The following is a 20,032-nucleotide window of genomic DNA, read 5'->3' on the forward strand; positions in this document are numbered from 1 at the left end:
CCAGACTGGGAGCACATAAATTGGAGCCATCAGTCTGAATAGCATAGCAATGGACAAAGAAACTGAACTACGACTCTTCACTATTTCACTTTCCTTACTTTCCTTTTTTGTTTCTAGAAATACGTTTGTCTTATAGAGTTTGTCAGGCCTTTTTTTTTTTTTTTTTTTTTTTCTACCCACTGTATTAAGGAAGGAATTAATTCAAAAAGAAATTAAGTTCATTGCCTAAAGTCATCTGCTCAGCCTTGCAAATTTAGGACTAGACTCAGCAGTCTTGCCTTTGCTTTTTACTGCATGACTTAGTAACTGAAATCATATTCCTTCTGTTTTTCCTACCTCTTTACATACTTTCCATACATATTTTCTCTTCTGTTTCAATTTCTCTGAAATTGCCCTACTATGACACATTCTGCTCATTCTTGCTTACATACTTCAGTTTACGAACAAGATGTAAAAAGGCAAAAGTATCTGCAAGGCTTGAGTAAGACCTTCTGTGACAGGTCTAACTGCAAACGCAGTTTGCATTCCTGCTTGGTTTCTGTGCCACACAAGTGCTGTTTTCAGCTACAGGAGCCATTGCCCATGGCCTGCAGAGACCACCAACAGCACCATGCACTGCAGCACAGCAGTTGCTGCTCACACCCATCACTCAGTTCTCAGTACTGAAATTGAGAAGAAATGGCACTGAAGTAACTTTTGTCCATTTTTGTTGTCCCTTCTCTTTAATAAGACACTTCAAAGTGATGCACATTTGATGCTCTAATATTTGGTTTAAAGTGCAAAATCAGGCTCTTGCAGCATGTTAAACTCTCATGATCATGTACATGTTCTCTATGGTCTCCTGCACACAGGATTTGCCTGAACCAGATTCAACACTATTTATTTATTGTGTCTAACTTTTTCCAGGAATGTCCCAGTGGTGTTGTCAATGAAGAAACATTCAAAGAGATTTACTCTCAGTTCTTTCCACAGGGAGGTGAGTACTTGGCAAATGTAATTGGTATGACAATGTACAGAGAGTTATATTTGTTCACTCCTGAATCTAACAAAAGATCCTGTTCAAATTAACAAGATTGTTGATAGCTGGACACATTTAAAAGTATATGTTTCTGAATGAAGTGCAATGATATCTACAAGAGGTCAGTATCCTGTTCTGGTTACCCACCTGTATTTGAGTATCTTTGAAAACGAAGTATCTCTGAGTAGGTTATTTCCTTTCAAACTTTCTATGCAGTCAGCCCCATTATCTGTTATTCTACAGAACCTTTCACAGTAGGAGTGAAAACTGTAGGAGGCACTAGAGTTATGGATCAAATTAAAATCTTAATAGCAATGGGAGAACTCCCTTGACAGACTTCTATGGGCTTTCTCTACATAAACAAGGTCTTTTTTGCTACTCTTAATTTCAGTTAAGTAATTTTTAGGGCCTTCAATGACTTCTTTTTCTTGTCTTTTAGTACAATAAAGGTAACACACACACACATGTATATATATTATATTTTGTTTCAAACCTCAGATTTTCTTTTGGTTTGAATAGTTTTCCTCTTTTCTTCTGCTTACTTTTACCATTCAGTCCTGCCCCTAAAGCTCTTCAATCCTGGCTCTTCATCTTCTCCCACAACTCTTGAGATTTACATTTTTCCTTGTTACCGTTGATAGCTCTTTCTTTTCACTTGTGTGTAAAAACAAAAGATCCCCAAGCAAACAAAAAACTTAATTGGTAGGAACAAAACCTCTCCCCTTTCCCAATTAGTTTTATTTTAAATAAAAACCTACAAGGTAAAGAGCAGTATTCAGTGTGGATTACCATCACTGAAATCCTCAGCAACTAGACATAATCAATAAGGAAGAAAAAAAGGTTAGATGTGTTGGCCTGCCTACTGTTATTTCTTTTAAACCAGGCTAACAATCAGAGTTTCAGATACTGTAATTTGTAGCTACCCTGCCTGATGAAAATAAGTTCTCTGCATGTGATTTACTATACCTTTACTACTTTTAAAATTAGAATAATAAAAAATATGTATTTCCTATTGTTACTCTGAAAACTGCTTACAGGCAAAGAGAAAGCACACCTTTTATGCAAGTAGAGTTAAAATTTATTGTCAGAATAACTGAAACCTCAAAAGCCTAGTCTTTACTAATCCAGACCTATTTGTTACAGAATAGAAATAACAATGCAATTAAAATTGTTCTATAAACATTTCTTAGTTTCCATCCCTCTTCCTGGTCCTGTACACACCTGTCCACTGCTATTCTGGGCCTTTAGGGCAGTGGCATTATTTGGGAGAAGAGGGTTGTCAGCATCTGGAGTCCATCTCCAGCAGGAATACAATCTTCGTGTCAGTGCTTTCTTCTTCCTTGCTCTAGGATTTGCTTTTCTATGTATTTGCTACCACATTTTTGTGCTTTCTCTTTCTCAGTTGGTTTGCAGCTGTACATTACACCCAAATGTATTATATATGGCACCTTATACATGTGTTAGATACTATTTCTTTCTTTTCTTTGCTACCCCTGAAACCACTTTGCCCAGTTCCATGTCTGCATTTCCTCACCCAGCTGTGGGGACAGTGACAACCTGTGTCCCGTCCCTGCTCATCTCACCCACACCTGCATCCATTGCCTAGGATAATTGCTTGTTGCCTACATAAAACTAGAGTTGCACCTCAAAAGAAAAACCAAACAGCCTTAGAAACCTGGCCAAGAAATGGCTGTCACAGCTAGACTGGAGAAAAAGCTGCAGGCAAGTCACAAAGAGTCCATGCAGTGTGAGCCTGACAAGCCTCCACTCTGCAGCAAGCTCTCTACAAAACCTGTGGCTTGTTAGCAGCAGCTGCTATGTTGTCTTCAGGGCTGACATGCAAGATAAAATTCATGGAAAAATTTGCTTTTTCTTCTCTCTTCATTTAACTTTGGTAAAATTAAAAAAAATAATAATAATATTAATAGTTCTTTAGAAAATCAGGATCCCATGGACTTCTATAAACCCTTAGCTCTCTTTCAGTTTGGAGCCCAAGAAGTGACCTTCTTCCCCTTTAAACGAGAGTCAAAACTGTTTATTTCAGAGGTGTTAACACTGTAGTATTTCCTGTCACCTTTACAGCAATTTGAGCTTTAACGATGTGGGAATTCTTTTTTGAGAAAATATTTTTTTCTTGAAAAAAAAAAAAACTTTCGTTTTTTCTTAAAAAGAAGCTCCATGTGTTATACTTTAAGCATGCTAGGAAAGTATCAAACCAGATAATTAATTCATCAGCAGGAGACGCTGTGTACTACTAACAGCATTTTAGCTTCTTCAGTAAAGCTATTTCAGGGATCTCAGTGAGGCCCACTGAGAAGTGACCATCAGAAGCTAACTCCATTCATGGGCCCCACAACCTCCATACAAAGGCCTACTGACAAACGGTGCATAAAGGCAGCATAAACAAATGTGAAAGCGTTGTGTAGTTTTCCTCAAAATGTCAGGAAAAATGTTCAGAGGAAATAGTGGAAGAGCTGATTCTCCTCACAGGAGTAACAGCACACAGCAGTAATTATAAAGCTTCTGTGGGCCTGTGATGACCTCTGCCATTTTTTTGAGAGGTCTGGGGACCAAAGTCTATTCTTAGTTCCTCAGATTAGCTAAGCATCATTAATTGTCGGTATTTGCATGTTAAGTACTGGGTGAGATCTCCATATTTGAATATTTAGTTAGGCAGCTAGTCTGAATAGTTGCATCTGTGCATGTATTGCCAACATGCTGTGTATAACCAAGACCTTTGAATTTCAGTTGCAGTTAATATATTGCTTTTAGGTATGTGTGAATATTAAAAAGAAATGTTTGAAAACACAACAAAGACGACATATTAACATGTCCTCAAGTTAAAATGTCATACATGTAGATCTGTGCCCCAAATGTCCATATAATACAAAACCAGATAAAACACAGTGTATCATTATAACTTCATACAATTTAAGCAAACAGACTAATGTTGAGTAACATTTTAAGCTTTAGGGTGACCAAGCAATCATCAAAAAGCCATTTACCAATGGGAAAAACACAGTTATACCAGTGAATGAATAGGTCCCAGTAGCTCCCCTGCACTCATGCAACAAGTTGCCTGACATAAAACTTGGGATATCTTCTTCAGCCATGCAGATCACAGGTAAGAATCCACATAAGGAGCAATTATTGAGCTCTTCCACCCTCAGTTATGAAGAGAATAGGTTATGTTCACAGTTTGATAAGGCTTACTCTTGAATATATAATGACTATCCTTTTCTTCCTTTTTGGGGGGTCTGATATTTAAAATGTTTAAACAATGTATTTCAAAGGAATTCTGATTTAATATCTGTTCCTGCTTCAATCTGTCAAAACATCAATTTAACCAACTAGTTATGATATCAGATCCCTGAAACGAAGATATATCTTATTTAAGAATTAAAGCTCTGGTCTAACGTGGTTAATGTTCGAGATTTAGGGAATGGCAGAGGCATCACACTAAGAAGTAGCTGTCATGTAAACATCAGTCTACCTCACTCTGCAATGGATGTTTTGAAGGCAAAATTTCAGACCAGAATTGCCTGCACAAACAACCCTGAAAGAGACCTCTGAATTTTTTAGACTTTTTCAGAAGAGGTTAGTAGAGTTTATTATTACTACTATCCATATACTATCATACAAGAAGAGTATTAAGTTGTATCACATATGGAAAAGAGTAAAATACTTTGTGTTAATATTGTGATGTTTAATGTAAATCTACAGAAAAATGATTAGGGATGTTTCAAAAGATTTTTTTTGTTTGTTTGTTTTTTAAGAAGTAAGTACCAAGAGAATTGGAAGGTATTTAAAATTCAATTTACAGTCATTATGCCTCTGTAATGTGCTTTTTATTACAAGATGGCTTGCACACTGTTGTTGTACAATAGATGTCTCAGTAGAGGATAGAAAATATGAACTGAAGTCAACAAGTCTACGTTTTTCAGTTAAAATAAAATTTCCCGTTTAAAGTTAAAGGGGATTTGTCTACTAGATTATACTTAAGCAAATACATTAATCTGTGGCTACATGGATGGGTGAATGAATGTCTCAGTATTTGGGGGAAATTCTCTGAAAATGTGTTAACAGACACAGGCTTGATGGCTGCAGAGATTGTTCTTGTCACAATTACTTTACATCACTTTTAATAAACATATTGAAATAAGACCAGAGACTTCATTTACCAATGTCAGGTATGAACCTGTGAAGTGCAAAGTTTTGAGGTTTGGTATGTTTGGTTTCTTAGGGTCAAGGTGATATTTCAGATGACCCAAAATCATCGCACCTTTTAATTAAAAAAAAAAAAAAAAAAAGTTTGAGCTGTGGTGGATGCAGTTTTTCAGGTTTGACACGAAAGGTAAAAAAAGGTTTAGTGCCAAGAAATCAGAAACAGGCATCTCAGCACTGATTGATGAGGTTTTCCCACAATAACGGCAGTTTTCTTCTAAGGAAGGAACAGGAAAAAAAATCTACAAATTACTACTGTTCAGGACATGATGGTTTGCTATTATGAAAAGCATTTACTGCATATAATTGCTAAAAATACAGTGGAGCAGAAACAACCTCCCTTGTAACTGTTGTGGCCTAAGATGGTTCTACAGTCTTGGGAAGAATCACCTTAATATTTAGGGCAGCACTCAGGCTGTGTGTGCCTCCAAGGATTTGCAGTCATGGCTGTGGAGAAATTGTTCTTTACCCTAGTTTTTCACCTATAAAACGGGGCCATGACGCTTGTCACTTTACTAAAAGTTTGTGAGGTTAATGTTAATTAACCTAATATTAATGTAAATATATAAAATGGAAAGAACAAAACAATGAATATCAAAAGAAAACTGAGTTGATATGCTGTTGAATAGGCTTGAACAGTAAACAATTAGTGAAGGCATCACTTTCCTAAAGTTATCTTCCAGAGTCTTTTTGACCACTTCAGTTACTTTTCAGCCACTTTTTTTCAAGGTTTTTAAGCACCTAGCTCTCATAAGATGCTCACAGGAATCAACCAGCAATCCCATTTTAAGAATATGCTTCTCTGGACAGGATTTTATCTCACCTATAGCTGTCTACAGCTATACAGCAGCCTGGCTGGTGATGTATGCTGTTGAAGTGACATAGCATAAGTCTTGGCACTGGTGCCTGTCCCTGTGCCAGTTTGTTGTGTGGTGCATTGAGCCCGAAAAGCAGCAGCAGTTTTCTGACCAGCTCATCTTCAGCTGGGGCAACACGCCTGTCTCCAGAGTAAAAGTGATACGCCAGATGCACAGATGGTAGTGCCCGCTTTCCTCATTTACAGTGATGAATGCATTTTTCTTCTGTAACACAAGAGAGATCCACTATCACAGTCATTTAATTGGTAAAGTAGCATTCCCATTGACACAGATTGTTTCAGAGTACATTAACATGACTTCTTCACCATTCGTTAAGACATCAGTGATTAGTAGTTTGCATGCAGCAGTGGTAATGAAAATGAATAAAAATACTCGAGTCCAGATTTTCACAATTTCCTTCCCAGTTTAATTACTCACATACTTGTACTTGTAATTTGTCCCTCCTGCCCTGCCAAAAAAATAAGTTTAAGCTGACTGGAAAATTTAGCATTAGTTGTTATCAAAATATATCTTCCTGTAAAAATATGTCATGGTATAAAATTAAATGAAATAAAATGTGCTTACTATGAAAGAAGACATGCTTACTATGAAATATTCTTACTGTTTTAAATTATAGATTCCACAACTTATGCACATTTTCTGTTTAATGCATTTGACACTGATCACAATGGATCTGTAAGTTTTGAGGTAAGTGATGCTGTTACTTCCTTTATGTTTGCTTCAATGTTTTGACATTTTTTGTGATTAAGTGAAATTTGGTCAGTTTTACTATACGGACCACATAAAATTTAGTTTATGTGGCTAAAGTTTCAAGTTTTTCCAATGTGTTAACAAAAGTCATTATTATTACACAGTTATGTATCACAGAATTTTAACTCATATTGTGCTGCTATATTAACTTTTTTATAAATCTGCTAATTTAAAAGGTAACCTAACTTATTCACAAGTTACATAACAGAATCATTATCCTCCTGCCAATCTTCAAGATGAGGACTCTGATCCAAATAACATTACAACTCAGCCAAAATAGGGTTGCTCATACATACTATTGTTTTCCAGGAGAAGGTACTACCAAAAAGCAAAACAAAAACAAACAAACAAACAAACAAAAAACACCTTTATAGCAATATATTTAAAAGCACAAGAGTTTAAAATTCATTCTTCCTCAATTTATATGCCAAATCTTCAAACTTCTGCCTTTCCCTGCTGAGGGTGACGTCATTATCTGCAAAGGCTGACATCACCAGTACAAAAATCATGACAGAAAAGGCAACTCCCTGCAATAGTTAGATGAAAACAGGGCATACTGCAAAGGAGCCGTTACTTTAACATATAGAATTAAGAAATCTGCCAGTTCTTCTGCAAAACAATACTTACTTTGTCATATTGTGCTTTGTTTTGTTTTTCAATTGACAGATGGTATCCTTACAACTTGAGATTGGTTTAGGATTAAATATATCCACTGCAAATTTGTTTAAATGCCCTATATGTGTTTTTATGATTTACTTGATTGAATGATGTTGTGAGATCTGAGGGAAAATCTTTTAAAAGTATTTTCATTCTTTTATTATTGATGTAATATGGAAGGAGAAGTATTGCCAAGCAGATGCACTGTGATCATAAACCTAAACCTCACCTGGGAATATAACCAGAGCATTTTGTGGGACATTACTTGCATTTATTTAAAAAACATGAACCCCATCTGCCTTTTTCCAGGCAGCTGAAATCAATGGGCCTGGTGGAAGCAAAAAATGGAGCTTTTATTCACATCTTCTGTATGTAGACTAAGTCTACAAGGAATCCTTCTGGTCATATCAGCAACAGCAGAGACAATGCCAGAAGACATTTTCAGCATCAATATTTGAGAAGTATTTCTGCTGTTATCATTAGGAATAATGAGAACAAAAGAAGCTTTTGTAGCTTTCCTGAACAATTTGTTCACATTTGTATCTCAAAAAGAAAGAATTATGAAACGCAATAGATGTAAAGCGTTTTTTGAGGTATGTGAATATCTCAAAGTTAAGGTCTATGTTCGAAAGAGGCTTTGAAACAAAAGAAAATAGGAAAATAAAGCATTTTTTTATCACTGAGAGAACAGACATTTTCCAACTTGTTTTTGTCCACTATTGACTCAGAGTGACCCAGACCTTGATTTCATTTGCACTAGCTGTAAATCCAGCACAACTCTAGTGCTGTCAAAAGACTCCCATTTCTGTGTCCTCGTACCATGAAGCAGCTTCATATTTATAAACTACACAATAACCACTCTAAAACCATCTTGCTAACGTTAAAAATGTTTAGATTTTTTCTAATCGTGTGAAAGTAGTTCTGAATCATGGAAGTAGTAATTTTTTTCCTGATCATTTTTTATCTCAGATGCAACTGCCATACCTTGTCTAAACCAATCCACACTCCAGCTTTCTAATGCTTGTTAGGAAAAAAACAAAACAAAACAAAAAACCATTATCAACAACAACAACAAAAACAGCATAAAGGTGGGGAAAACGGGGTATGATTTATAAATAATCATTTATCACAGTGTAGAAGTAAATACAAATTAATATAACGATCTAAGAAGAAAAATGCTCTTTGGCTCTCTTCTGTGTGAAAAGGAAATTTTGAAATTAACTGGCAGAACTAGAAATATAACTTGTAAGAGTAAGAGTTTTTGTTGTTGTTTGTTACAATCTCCTTTTCCTAATGAAGCTGTGGTAGCCGGAATTGCAAAAAAAAAAAAAAAAAAAGAATTTGTTCTTTTTTTTTTCCCTCAAATTTTCAACCATTAGCAATGAAGTGTTAGGCTTTAGCACAATGTTGTACTTGTAAAACCCACGCCTTCATTAGATGAGATTGCTTAGTGAGATTGCTACGTATGTGAAATTTTGCACATCCCTAAATCTGTATACTCTCTCGTAAGAGTCAGACGAAGCATTTTATATAGCATAAGAACAGAACCACAGAATCATCTAGGTTGGAAGAGACCTCCAAGATCACCTAGTCCAACCTCTGACCTAGCATTAACAAGTCCTCCACTAAACCAGATCACTAAGCTCTACAAAAACACAAAGCTCTACAAAAACACAAATGCCATTCACATTTTGTTTATAAAGAACAAGAATATGTAGGTAACTGAGTAGGTGTTTTGAAGATTTCTGGTCATATGGTTTTAGGCCCTGTGTATCCAAAGGTGAAAATGACACAGGTATTTAGAAGCCTGTCTTCTAATGATTTTAATGGTGAAGTGGTATCCAAACTAGATTTATTTGATGGGTCTGGTACTTCTAGGCATAAGTCAGTAACAAGTTTGGGGATGTTAAGGTGTTTAAAAGGTGCGGGATGATAAATGGAAAAAAAAAGTTAGAAAATGAAAGCTATTTAACTTCAGACATGTAGTCAAAGATAAAGCACATTGCATCCACAAGCAAATATTCAAATTAATGCTCTTAGTCTGCTGTAGGTGCGGATTAATGCTACTCAAAATGTGATCTTGATGAAAGGAATTTCACTCAGTAATCCAAATTCTTAGTGCCTTAAAGTACAAAAGCTGTTCCAAATGCAACAGAGATATTCAAAGATTTTGGTCATTTTGAATCAAAAACAAACCTGTATTTGTTTCTCCAAAAATGATTAATTATCTCTAGCAAAATTGTTGGTGAGTTTCTGATAACTTTATTTCTCAGCTGTACCCTCAGAATTTTGCATTAATTAATGAATTAACAAGCTTGCTAATTCATTTCTATCAGAGAATCCAGAATTAACCTACCTAGTTATGTCTTCTTTTATGTCCTGAGATCAAACACATCTTTGGTATTTAATTAATAACAACAGTAATGAACAGTCATTGTCTCCAAGACAGTAACAAGGTGTTTACTGCTTTTAATGAATGTCTTCAAGTGTGATTCTCTGTGTTAAACATAGAAAAGCCTTGTTTATGTCAGATATGAAATAAGCTAGTGTTTCTCAGGGCAGCTGTGATTTCAAAGGCATTTTGATACCAGCTGGTGTAAAGTAGCTACAGAGAAATATAGTTCCGCTTAACAGCAGCTCCTCCATGTCATTGCTAACCTTCGTTGTCCTAAGAGCATCGGTGCCCCACCACTCCTGTGACTAACATTCACTGTGTGATTCCCTCCCAAAATCCTAAGGGCTAAACCCCAAAATGGATTTCGGTGCCTACCTACTTCTTCTGGCCTTGAACAAGACACAAAGGAACATGTGATCAGGTGGAATAATTTCAAGCTTTCCTATGAATCACACTATTCCCAGAGTGCACAGTAGTAAGCTTGATAATTAATTTATTGACTGGTTCTCCCCGAAGGTTTACTGAGGGATGAAGCAATCAGAAAGTCATTGACAACCGTGCTAAGAGATAATTTATCACTGCTGGGAAAAACAACAAATATAAGTTAATCACAGATCACAACCAGAGGCTCTGCACAGCTCTAGCTTGGCACTGGCAGCTGACCAGGTGGTAGCAGTGAGCATACAGAGGCTCTAACGCAGGTGCAAAGATGCTCTGCTTTACAGCCCTTCAGTGAGCCATCCCCCTTTCATGGAGAATAAATTATACACACGAGAGTTTGGCATTCGATCGAGGTCTTCACAAATACTTGCAGGCTCAGCAGGAAGCTAAAAAGTTGGAAATAAGGAGCTGTGGAAAAGAATATGGGCAAGTACCAAAGAGAATAGCTTCTGTGCTTCTGCCACAGACTGAAGAGAGACCCGACAAAGAGATGTGCCTGAGTCCAGCCCTTCTCTGGAGTTTCAGACTCTCTGCCCCTAGATCTGATGCACCTCTCCTGTGACTAGGTGCTCAGCTGGGCAGGCCTTCTGTCCCTCTCAGTGTACACTGTCGGCATCCTTAGGGGATATAAGTGTCCAAGCAGTACTATCTATCTTTTTTCAAAAATAAATAGGCTCTGAAAGTAGAAAACCTCTCTCTCTAGGAGCCAGATGCCTAAACCAGAAAAGAAAACACATCTGGGTACAGTAAATATTGTAATGGAGACTTGGGTTCATGCTAAATGGAGTGCCTGAGTCACGTGTCATTGAGGTGCTGGTAACAAGAGTGTAGACAGAGTCTCTCCAAGCTTCTCTGCTACACTAAGTACTGTTGCTCCACCATAGCATTCGGCACTGGATTACAAGTTTAACAGCTCACAGAACTTCACCACTCCTCTCATGTACAATGCCTTCCACCAGGCAGGGCCTTGTTCTGTTTGAGGATCTAGCATGAAATGCCCTGTGGATTCGGTCTGTCCACTGAATCAGATTTTCCATTTCTACATTGTTTTATTGTTATTTTCTTAAATCATATGAAATTAAATATGTAGAAATACATCCTGTCCTAGCTAGTCCTTATTCAGCTCATCACAACTTCCTCTTGTGGTAAATCCTTTTTACTATTCCTGAACTTGACTGCTGTACTGGGTGACCCCAGGGAGCATTCAGACAAAGGTGGTGCACCTGAACCAAATTCTGTATGATTCCCAAACACCTTCATGCAATATGGAAGGAGGTGATCTGTTCTTGCAAAGTTTAGAGCATACACCTGGATGGTTTTGAGCTGTTTCAGCTTTTACAAGGACATTCATTCCTACAAAGTCATATTTTCTGATGAATGTTTTTTAACGCTGATGATAGAAGGGATACCTTGACTATGGGGAGAAATAATCAGGAAAAGGCAAGTAGATATGACTTAACCATCAGAATAAATGCAAAGATGTTGCTGGTGCCAAATTAAAGTCAGAGCTCTGAAACATAATACTTTAAGAAAATAACATTATTGGAGACCCTTGCAGAGGAGTTCAGCAAATGCTACATCAAGAATGCAGTAAAACAGTGACTGAATTAAAAGTGAATTAAAAAGGTTAATTGCTAATGCTGTAATGTGATCAGATCTGTTCTGAATTTCTTGGACATTTTAATACTTAATATTACGTTGTTAAAGAACTGTTTGGAGATTTAACCTGGTGACCCTCAATTAGTCACTGAGATGTAGACAAGAGAAGTTGAGCAAAACTCTTTTCAAGATTCATGTATTAATTTACCCCAAAGGACACATGTACCAATAATAGAGAAATTTATGAGAGAAAACCCAGAACATAAGAAATTAAAACTAAGATTCAAACTAAGAAAACCCAGAACATACCACCTGAATTGTTAAAAAGACCAAAGCTGTCAAAAGAACTATGCTTACTAGACCACCTGGCACTGTGATATCTATGTATTCTCATCTGCATTGAGTATATTTATTTGACTATGTGGTACATTGGGACTTTTAATGTCTACTCTCCATGCATTCTTTTCCATTGTTCCTGTTTTAAGAAAATGTACAAACATTGCCAGTGGTGATTCGAAACCATTCAGCTTTTGTAATGTCTGCTTTAAGTGTTTCCCTAAGATTCCTTTGCCAATAATGTAAAAATACACATTTAAATATAAACTTTTGCAGGACAGTTTCACAGATTTATGGGTTTACAAACTTATCAAATAGAATTGGGTAGAGGAGAAGGGTAGAAACAAAAAAGCTATTATTTTAAAAAATACAGTTAGTGTGCTAAGAAATGCAAAAGACAGATGACAGCACATCCTGATTTATATTTTCTCCGATCTGGAAGATGTTTGTGCAATGTAAATAAGGTTTGTACTATTAAAAGAATATTAATTATGAAGCCAAACTATAGTTCTATCTCTAGTGTAATGTAAGTATGTCTACTTTTAAAATTGTTTGTCGGCTGATCAAGAGCATAGTATGACAAATCCCATTAGTTATAGCTAACCTTATGCTAATTTGTCAGTGATCTGTATCAAACACTTCATGTATATAATCTCAGTAGTCTTCTGGTTTACTTCTGTCGAGTAGTTCTGCAGCATTAGAGCATTGGTGGGTGACAAGACCATTAAGGCATCATGTGGACATAAAATTTGTATATTCCCTATCAGATTTCCAATAAAAGTTTTAAGTACTGAGGTGTATTGTAGCACACATGAAGTTTTAAAGTTGACTGCACAAGATTGATCCAAGAGGTCTGGGAACCACGTATTCCACTTCCAACAAGGTATATATATATATAACAAGAATGGAACATTCCTTAGCAGATAATTCTTCCAAAATTGGTCTCCTGTGCTAAGATTAATCTAACTCCCACTTAAGCTTTGTTCTGGACCATTAAACCATGGGGGTTGCTTTTCCTTGGTAGCAAGTTCAACAAGGACTTCTTATGCGAGGCATTTCAGAGGATGAATACACTAATAGAAAATGATGGCTTATTTTATAGAAAATTACTCAATTTACTTATTATTAGTATAGCACATAGTGCCTAGATTTGTAATTATTTAAATAACCAGCAATCTGTAACACTTGCTGTCAAGTGAAAGAAATAGAAACAACACACCTTTCAAGACTTCTGTGATTCTGATGAATGCATTAGTCTGCATTTCTGAGTGTTTGTGGAAAACTGTTTAATTCCAAACTGACCCACAGCTTTTGTCTATTTAGGATTTTGTTATGGGTCTCTCAATTTTACTCCGAGGGACGGTACAGGAGAAACTGAACTGGGCTTTCAATTTGTATGATATAAATAAGGATGGATATATAACTAAAGAGGTAAGATCTACTTTTTATATTAATCACTGAAACTAACCGTTGTATACACAAGGCCTGCTTTGAAAGAAGAATGGCTTCAGAGGCAGCCTTGTCAAATTAGATATGTCAACCAATAAACATACAACATATTATGAAACTAAACAAGCTAAAAATAATTTTCTCATTTTAAAGGCATATATAGAAATTGAAAAGGAAAAATTACCACAGAAATAAAGGATGGCCAAAATTCTTCAGGTACTGAGACATTTGGCTTCCACTTAAGCAATTTTTTTTCACTAGAATAAAGTAGTTTGGTAGGATATTTGGACCCAAGAAAATTAAATGGGCTTCAACCATAATTCATTTTTTCCAATCTATTTCTAAAATTTTTACTTGAAACAGAATACATATAAAAAGATTCTTAAATCATTTACACTGCAAAGATCCAACCATACCTGATGGTGGGACCAAACCTGTGGCTTCATAATTTTTTTTTCAACAGTAGGTCTTTATATAGATATTTTACACTTTTGGTTTTGCACTTTGAGAGATAACTTCATGATTACTACAGAAGGTCAATCTACAAAACAATCTCTTCATCATACTAGCAGATGATGTATTTATGATTATACTTACAGTTTTCATAACCCACGCTATTAAAAATATATATTTTTTTAAATAAAAAAGGAAAACTCTTTGCATGTGTGCAAGTGTATGTACAGGTATTTCTTCTGTCTTTTGAAAACTCAGTTGTATGAAAATTTGTGCTTTAACTCGCTTTTACAGAACTTTTTTTCCTGGTTATTTTTATTCACTAGGCCTCAGGAGACTCTTCCCACAATCAGTGAATTTGCACATACTCTAAATCATTTAAAAATTATTTAAAATCAGAAGCATTCTTCTGAATCTATGAAAGCTGAACTTATATGCTAGAATTCCTAGGAACATACAGTTCATTCTTGAAGCTATTCTATCACAAAATAGGCAAATCTCAATTTTTTGTTCTAAAACGTAAATCTTAGAAACCTGTTCTGAGCCAAAACAGTATCTACAATGCAGCTTACATTACACACATATTTTTTCTCTTCAGGAAATGCTTGATATCATGAAAGCAATATATGATATGATGGGAAAATGCACTTATCCTGTTCTCAAGGAGGACGCACCTAGACAACATGTGGAAACATTTTTCCAGGTGGGTGAGGTAACATAAGGAGCTAAAAAGACTGCTCTGTTAGCGGGTACGAATAGATTTTCTTTGTTGTAATAGTTTTGCACATCCTATCAATTTGGTTATCTTTTTTCCTTCTTTGTGGTTTCATCCCAAGTCACTTGTTTCTCAGATCTATTCATTACACCTTGCCTTTTCAACAAGCAGGTCTTTAAACTTCTTACATCTTTCCAGCATTTTGGCCTGCTTGTTCCCTAGGCTGACATATAACCCAAATGAATAATAAAAAGGACTTATTTTATGTACAATTATCAGGGTGATAATCATACATTTTTATTCTTTTTGAACAGAAAATGGACAAAAACAAAGATGGAGTAGTGACCATAGATGAATTCATTGAGAGCTGCCAGAAGGTAAGTGTCAAAACCCCACTGAAGTGTCAAACCCCTATCAGTTGGATAGTGCTATCATAGTGCTACAGTTTTTTGGTGTGACAGTGAGCAGAACAGCATTTTTTTTTCTCTAGTTCATAGCAAAAAAAGTTTCTTCACATACAGCTAAATGTCTATTTCTACTTTTTCCTACATTGCTTGAAAATTTATCATATATAGGAATGTTCCTCCAAGAGTGAGTTTTAGGGCTGAACATCTTAAGAAGGCTCAGTAGAAGGAGGTTGCAAAGTGTTAGATGGCAAGAGTTAACAGCAGGCAATTCTTTTTTCCATTGAAAAGGAGTAAGAACTGACTGTGATTACCAGTTGCAAGTGTTTACACTGCTCAGGTGGCTGTTAATTTTCCTCAGCTGCTGAAAGCAGCTCATTGCCTTTTGAGCCACGAATGAGAATAAATTTATGTAGCAGGGATTACAGGCTCTTTTTGCTCCTCTGCCCTTTGGGAACTGGCTAGTTTTTAGACTAGGAGCTGATATGAGAAAAGGTAAGTTGTGTTTTCAGAAATTTAAGGAACTACCATCAATTTGTTGGTTTAAAAAGTCAAGAAAAATAAACATGACATAATACAAAATAACTGTAAAGTGTTGCATTAGACCTAGTGATGAGATGAGATAAATAAAACCAGTGCTATTTATTGCAATGAAAAACATACAGAATTGTAGCAGTGTTCAGCTGGTAAGTCCACCTTGTCCAAGCTGACTGATTAATACGAAGCTGCCAGAGAGCAGCACTATAGACTGCGTGTATTGCTTTTTACCTCCTACACAAAGAAGCATACAGTAGGCAAGAGACACGATAGAACAAGACCAACAAGAACAATGCAGTTAGTGTGTGATAGATTTATAATCATTTGGAATACAGAAAGCTGACATAGCAAAGATGTTCTGCTATTTGTCTCTTGTTTTATGTGTCTGCAGTTATTCCTCGGAATTGCTTTCTTGATTTAAAAGCAGTAATATACAGAGGGGTCACAACCACTTATTAAGTGAGTCTTTGATCAGTTGTAATACACTGACTTTGGTGTATAATGGAAAGAAAACAGCTCTTCTAACTGGTTGTTCTGTGTACAACAGTAATGGGTACTGGATAGTGTCCTGTCAGCACTGCTACATTGACCATGGTTCTAGCTCATCGGTCTTGTTCAATATGAATGGAAGGTATTTGCTCTAATAAAGCTGAGGGATCATCTGAAATAGAGATGAGATTCATTTCCCATCTGAGGTCTGGTGAGTTCTGGAACTTAAATCAAAGTCCAACCTGAATGTGACATTGATTATGGTGATGGACTGCATGATTCATTTTCAAAGAAAATTAGTCCGTTCAGTAAGGAATTGCGTGTTCTCCTTTTCCAGCGTGATTCACACTTTCTCATTTCTGTTGGAAGATTTCGTATTTATCTCTTCTGATTATTCAGAATCTACATGACAGAGATCCTCTAAATCATTACATGATAGAGACACCATTCACTCTTCTTAATGGACAAATCATCTTGACACTTTTCTGCACTTTATTTTAATTTCAAAGGTAGCATACAAAAAGTTCCTTGCTGTCTGAATTTTTGTCTCTCTGCCTATGAAGACCTGTTCTCTTATTAAGAGCTCTGAGCTGCAGTGTTTAATTCATATTTACATCAGGATTTTGTTTCAGAAACGAGATCTGCATTTTGGATTCAACCTGAACCTTTCAAGAAACTTTGTTCAGAAAATGTGCTCTATTAATGCGGTTTCAGCATTTTCCAGATTATGTTTCTTCCAAAGGACAGTAGTGGCCTCTTCCTTTTAAAACACAGCTGTAGGAAAACCTTTTGCTAATATCTTAGTAGGTACAAGACTGATCTAGAAAGATAACGTTCAACTTCTTTTATTTTCTCAGCATGCAGTGATTTGCATCACTCCGGGACTAAGAATTCTCCTTGTTCATGAGTACTTATCTAAGCTTGCTCTAGGCATTGTTAATTCTGTGATCTGTCCTATAGTAAACTTGTCTGTGTTTTAGACATGATGAAACATTTTTATAGCCTTTCTGTGTGTTCTATGGAAATAACGGCGTTATCAGTATTGCTTTTTGTTCAGCATCTCTTTCCCAAGATACAAAATACTCATCTAATTCAATTTTTCCACCTAGGGAAAAAGTCCAAACCTTTAACCTGATCACTGTCTAGACCATTGCTATTTCTGCTATAAACTTTTGCTTACCCGAATCTTTTGCTACTGAATCTGTAAACTCAGGATGGGGCACAGCATACTTCCAGTTCCCCTAGACTTTTACATCTGTTGGTTTTCTCATCCGTGAATCCTCCTTTGGCTTTAAGGCTGACATCTGAACAAGTCTACTCAAAACCTTCCCTGCCAGTTTGCATAACAAATGACTCTACCTCAAACCCTGGAATGGGAATGCCCATTGATGAATGGTCTTCTCTCCTCACTGGGTATAAGGACCTATCTCTGACCATGACAAAGAGAGGACTGCAGAAGTATTTCGTTATCATCATAACTAATTTGTTCACTTCTGTCCTCTCACTGCTTGATGCTGGTAGGAAGTGGCCTGACTCAGGTATTACTGTTTCCTATCTACAGCAACACCATGAAGAACAAAGGTGAAGAAGTAAGGCATGCATGGTGCATAAGTGAATAACCTTCTGATAAAGAAAAAAGGGCTTCTGGGACAGATATTTTCAGCAAGAGTAATCCATTCTGTAAGGAGTCTTGATAGGTCTGGGCTAGTCAGAAGAGAGCAAAGGAGCTGTATCAGAGTTCAGGAAGAAAAACCTCGAAGTGAGCTTGCAGTTAAGTCAGGCCTGGCAAAGCCCAGTCATCTATATTTTGTAGTTTATATGGACTATGCAATCACCACCCTTAACGCCTTGAGTCAGGAATCTAAACAAAGCTATTATGAAACACTGTTTAGAAAAATGTACTGGGAGAAAAACGAGGCAAATAAGAAAGATTAAAGTATTTTAGAACTCTTTGCTAAGTGTAAATCAAGCATCTGCATTTTTCTGAAGATGGAAAAAACATACTGAAAGCCACCATGTTCCAAATATCATGACAAATCTATAATGTCTTCTGATGACCCTTCCCATCTGACTGAATAAAGGAGGGGCATTTAGAAGGTTTCTGTATTGAAGCAGCAAACTTCAGAAATATGGAGCTGATTTTAGAAAACAGCTAGTTTCATTAGTAATGATACGTGTATTAGGAAATGTCAAAACACTTTCTAAATGAAGAACATATTTGCTTAGCTAAACTTCGTTGCTGATGTATACACAAAACATTTGTAAATGATTAAACAACAAATGATTCTAGTCAAAGCAAACATTTTAACCTTACAGCAATGAACTTCAAAGGTGTATATTGATATTACAAAATAATGCAGAGAAAAGAACTTAAATTACTGTAAATTAAAATGAATTTAGTAAATTTCATATGCAAACTTTAAAAGCATTAATCTACATAGCATTAAAATTTTCAGTTAGGTATCATTGCTTTGATAAATTAGTTTGCTAGTGAAAAATAGTGTGTGGATCACTTCTTACAGCACCACCACTTGAGATGCCATATAGAATCAAAGACGAAAACCCTACTGTGCATGTGTCATAACAAAATGAGAAAATTACCCAGTTGTCATTTTTATGAAACAAATCAACCCTAGACTGAACAGAGAATAATTTAACTGTGATTTCATGCTTAATCATGTGTTAATATTGGAATATTAATGTACCTACAGACCTATCAGTTGTGGAAAACACTGACAATCCAAGAGGTGTTTTTGTCTGCACTTCTTTTATGAAATGTTCTAAAATAGTCAGTCTTATTTACTCATTTGAATTAAAGGTGGTTAGTTTATCTCTTGAGAAAGTGCTAATTGGTATTAATTCAGGTTAAAAAATAAAAATCATTAGTGGCATCAACAATTGCTCAATGAATATGTAACCTATTCTTGCAACTGTACTGGTGATGCAGAAGTGCCACCACCAAATACAGGCTATTAGAAATAAACTCTTTCTTCTATACAATGAAAGGTATAAGGTATATAAACAATTTCTTCTCACTGCTGTGCTGAGAGTTATTTACTAATAGAAACTGAAGTGCAGAGTGATGCATCAGTAAACACTGGGCATTACTTAGGCAACAAAACCTTCAAATTCTATCTAATGCAAAGCAGAAAGTAGAATTAGGAAGCTGTCTGCATCTTTCAGTGTGAACACACAAAAAAGAGGAGTAAAAGTGTTTGGTGGTTCTCTGGGGAATTGACTGATTCTTCCAATCAAAGATCCACATTTAAATCTATTTTATTTTAGTAATCCATAGCTATACAATAGGATGGGTGAGAATTGGGGAAAAAAAAAAAGCTTCTGTGTATGGTATGCAATGCATGTACTAGTAATTTCATGTACTATATGTTATGTAGTAATTCCTGATTCACACTACAGATATAGAAATTATTCCTTGAGTATTTATTGTCTATTTATACTTATATTAGACATAAACTTATAACCTCCAAAATACTGCAGACCATGTTTTCTTAACATGTTTATGCATTCTTGACAGACTAGTTTTGGTTTAATTAATGGACACAAATTAGGGGTAGATCCATTAATAGCCATTTTCTGTTAACACTTTCTCCAAGATGAAAAATAGACACATGTACAGTTAGTTCCACCCAATTTCACTATAGATATTTGCCAACTACATTTGTAATG

The 20,032-nt window shown here is 35.9% G+C and overlaps 2 protein-coding genes across 12 annotated transcripts in view; one reads left to right on the plus strand and one right to left on the minus strand.

Annotated features, from left to right (window-relative positions):
- Window positions 1-20,032, plus strand: part of KCNIP4 (potassium voltage-gated channel interacting protein 4) — a 436,446-nt gene that overhangs the window by 414,748 nt on the left and 1,666 nt on the right. For all 10 annotated transcript variants that reach the window (XM_027457317.3, XM_038178281.2, XM_005017834.6 and 7 more), the window contains 5 exons: window positions 907-976; window positions 6,737-6,807; window positions 13,622-13,729; window positions 14,799-14,903; window positions 15,230-15,292. In XM_027457317.3, coding sequence (XP_027313118.1) covers window positions 907-976; window positions 6,737-6,807; window positions 13,622-13,729; window positions 14,799-14,903; window positions 15,230-15,292 — 417 coding nt within the window. The remainder of the gene's footprint in view (window positions 1-906; window positions 977-6,736; window positions 6,808-13,621; window positions 13,730-14,798; window positions 14,904-15,229; window positions 15,293-20,032) is intronic.
- Window positions 2,074-20,032, minus strand: part of PACRGL (parkin coregulated like) — a 32,927-nt gene continuing 14,968 nt past the window's right edge. For both annotated transcript variants that reach the window (XR_011809225.1, XR_011809224.1), the window contains one exon: window positions 2,074-6,324. The gene's annotated coding sequence lies outside the window, so the exon portion shown is untranslated. The remainder of the gene's footprint in view (window positions 6,325-20,032) is intronic.

This window comes from Anas platyrhynchos, chromosome 4 (assembly GCF_047663525.1).
Source record: "Anas platyrhynchos isolate ZD024472 breed Pekin duck chromosome 4, IASCAAS_PekinDuck_T2T, whole genome shotgun sequence".
Classification (NCBI taxonomy): Eukaryota; Metazoa; Chordata; class Aves; order Anseriformes; family Anatidae; genus Anas; species Anas platyrhynchos.